General features: G+C 41.6%; 1 protein-coding gene across 1 annotated transcript in view; it reads left to right on the top strand.

Moving 5' to 3' along the window:
• The first annotated feature begins 669 nt into the window (after positions 1-669).
• The window catches only part of LOC108228806 (zinc finger protein 2 homolog), a 12,846-nt gene continuing 11,021 nt past the window's right edge, over positions 670-2,494 (top strand). Inside the window, exon 1 of the mRNA XM_037979953.1 lies at positions 670-969. Within this exon, the coding sequence (XP_037835881.1) occupies positions 798-969 (172 nt within the window). The 5' untranslated portion in view covers positions 670-797. The remainder of the gene's footprint in view (positions 970-2,494) is intronic.

Here is a 2,494-nt window from a genome sequence, read left to right as displayed (position 1 = left end):
GACAAAAACTGACCAAGGTTGTACTTTTCAAAGGCCACAAACTGCTTTCTGACAATGTATTATGATCAGGCAATTTTAAATTTGGTGTTTGCATTGTTGTTCTTAAAATACACTAATGCATTTGCCTGATATCTGTACTTGTGACTTTTTTTTACCAAAATATTTTTATTGAGATTTTCCACTTTGGAAATACAATCATGTGACAATCTGAACAAGTTTTCTTTGTAGTTATTACATGACAGTAATTATTCTTTCTCATATCTGAAGTTTGTGACTTTAAATTTTTTTCTTTAAAGAAAATTTTTATTCTTTTTTTTAATCATTTATTTATTTTTTCGTCTGGTGTATAGTCTGTAATACAAATTATACATTTATCTATTTTTTTTCTGTATTGCTTATACCATTGCTGATTTGACTACTGTTGTGATTGTAAATAAAAAGCTCTGGTTTTGCGTTTCTTTTAAATTCATGGTTGCTATTATTTAAATTACAATAACTGAGTATTTGTGACATTGTATGATAAAGTACATGCACTATTGGGCTCATCTTACCCACTAAAAATATTTATTTCGTTAGTCCTCAGAATTGTTTATATAGCCCTGCGCCTTTAAGTATACTGTAGCAAGATGGCGCCGCTTTCGCCGCATCTCGGCCCGAGCCTTTAAAGGGGCGTGTCATGTCTATCCATATAAGTCATTGAGTGCTCCATGCTTAACGTCTATATGGCTAACAGTTAGCTTAGTGAGCGGACTGAGGTTTGGGTCTGTGAGCTGAAACCTGCAGTAATTTCAGTCAGAATGTCCTCAGTTCTTCCTCTGAGAGAGTTTATCAGCGGGAGGCTGACTGCTGCTGCTGAGGAAATACTCGGAGTGTTTGAGGGGACCATCGTCCAGTACCAAACCGAGATCGACCATCTGCGCAGACTGCTGGAGAGCAGCTGGAAACACGAACCGAGCCTCCACAGAACAGGTAGGACGGCTCGGATTATCTAACCCGTCAACATCTCTGTAGAGCTACATGTCATTTCGGTGCAGCTGCGGTGAGTTTGCCCGGACAGAGACTGGATCAGAACCAGACCGATCATCAGTACAGCAGGCCTCCATCTGCAGAATCAAACTTTATTTAAAGACCTAACATGTCTTGAAGGAGTGCTGGTCGTCCGCTGCCTTTCCTGACAAAGTTTTAGACAGAGATCAGTGTTTGATAAGCAAAGAGGAGCTGAAGCTGTTCATGTCAAAGTGATAATGTGCGAGATGTGGCCTGATCCGCAAACAGACTGAGTAATGCCTTTTAGTGTTTTCTGTGGCAGCCATGTCGAATAAATGATTACAGTTTAATTATAACCCAATTATGATCACGGACAGTTATAAGTTTTTGCATTTCTGTTTTCTTTAGATCAACTCTGCAGATTTGTGTGTGGTTGATGGGGAGCAGGGGGGTGATGGGGTGGATGTAGGTCAGGGGTCAGGCTGTCTGTTCATCAGGAAATGAAACATCTGATAGGCTAACTTATCAAAACAGTCTAAGTATGCTACTTTATTTATGTAGCTTTTGAGGGAATTAATGTATTTGGGACACAAGACGCCATTTTGTTAGGAACAAGTTAAAGAATAGAACAATTCAAAAGATTCTTCTTCTTTCAGCTGTTCCCTTTTCAGGGGTCACCACAGCGAGTCCTCCTCCTCCATCTAACTCTGTCTTCTGTGTCCTCTGTCCTCACTCCAGCTACCTCCACATGTCCTCTCTAACTGCATCCATATGTCTCCTCTTTGTCTCTAACATCCTTCTACCAATATACCCACTGTCCCTCCTCAGCACATGTCCAAACCATCTCAGTCTGGCCTCTCTAACTTTACCAGTCTAACTTAATTTATCTAACTTAACCAGAGCCATTAGGCTCTGCTGACCCTGCTGCCAGGCTAAGCTCCGCTTGTCTATTATAATTGCGTCCAAAACCCCCAAAACCCGCTACCTTTATCTACCTCACTGTGTGAAGGTGCGCACACCAACAGTGACACAATTGCTCTGTCCCCGCCCCCGCGTGAAGGTCCCGTGTGGTGTCACGTCCTGCACTTTTTGCAACTTTGTGGGGACCACGAGCGCTGCGCTCCATTCATATTGAACGGTTTTGGTGCTCTAGTGGAGCTGGTTCGCCTGTATCAGCATTTCTATGATCCCTCTGTGAGAGATCACAGAGATAATCAAACTGCTCAAAACTCACAGAAGGAGATTACTGCTGCAGCTGATAAAGAGGAGTGTTTATAGAAATATTAGTCCTATGATGGGTGAATCACAACTAAAGCAAACAAATCAATAAAAGTCAAACTGAATGCTTTAAGTTTAAACATCCTCTCTGTATCACAGCCAGAAACACAACAGCTCTTCCTCCTGAATACCTGCAGCCATATTTGATGGGACAACCATCTGCTCTCTTTTTACCGTATTTCCACTGGTTACGTAGCGTACTGCCCCCTGTCTTTTTGGAGAATACTGC

This window comes from Kryptolebias marmoratus, linkage group LG15 (genome assembly GCF_001649575.2).
Source record: "Kryptolebias marmoratus isolate JLee-2015 linkage group LG15, ASM164957v2, whole genome shotgun sequence".
NCBI classification, from domain to species: Eukaryota; Metazoa; Chordata; class Actinopteri; order Cyprinodontiformes; family Rivulidae; genus Kryptolebias; species Kryptolebias marmoratus.
This window is presented reverse-complemented; position numbering and strand designations above follow the sequence as displayed.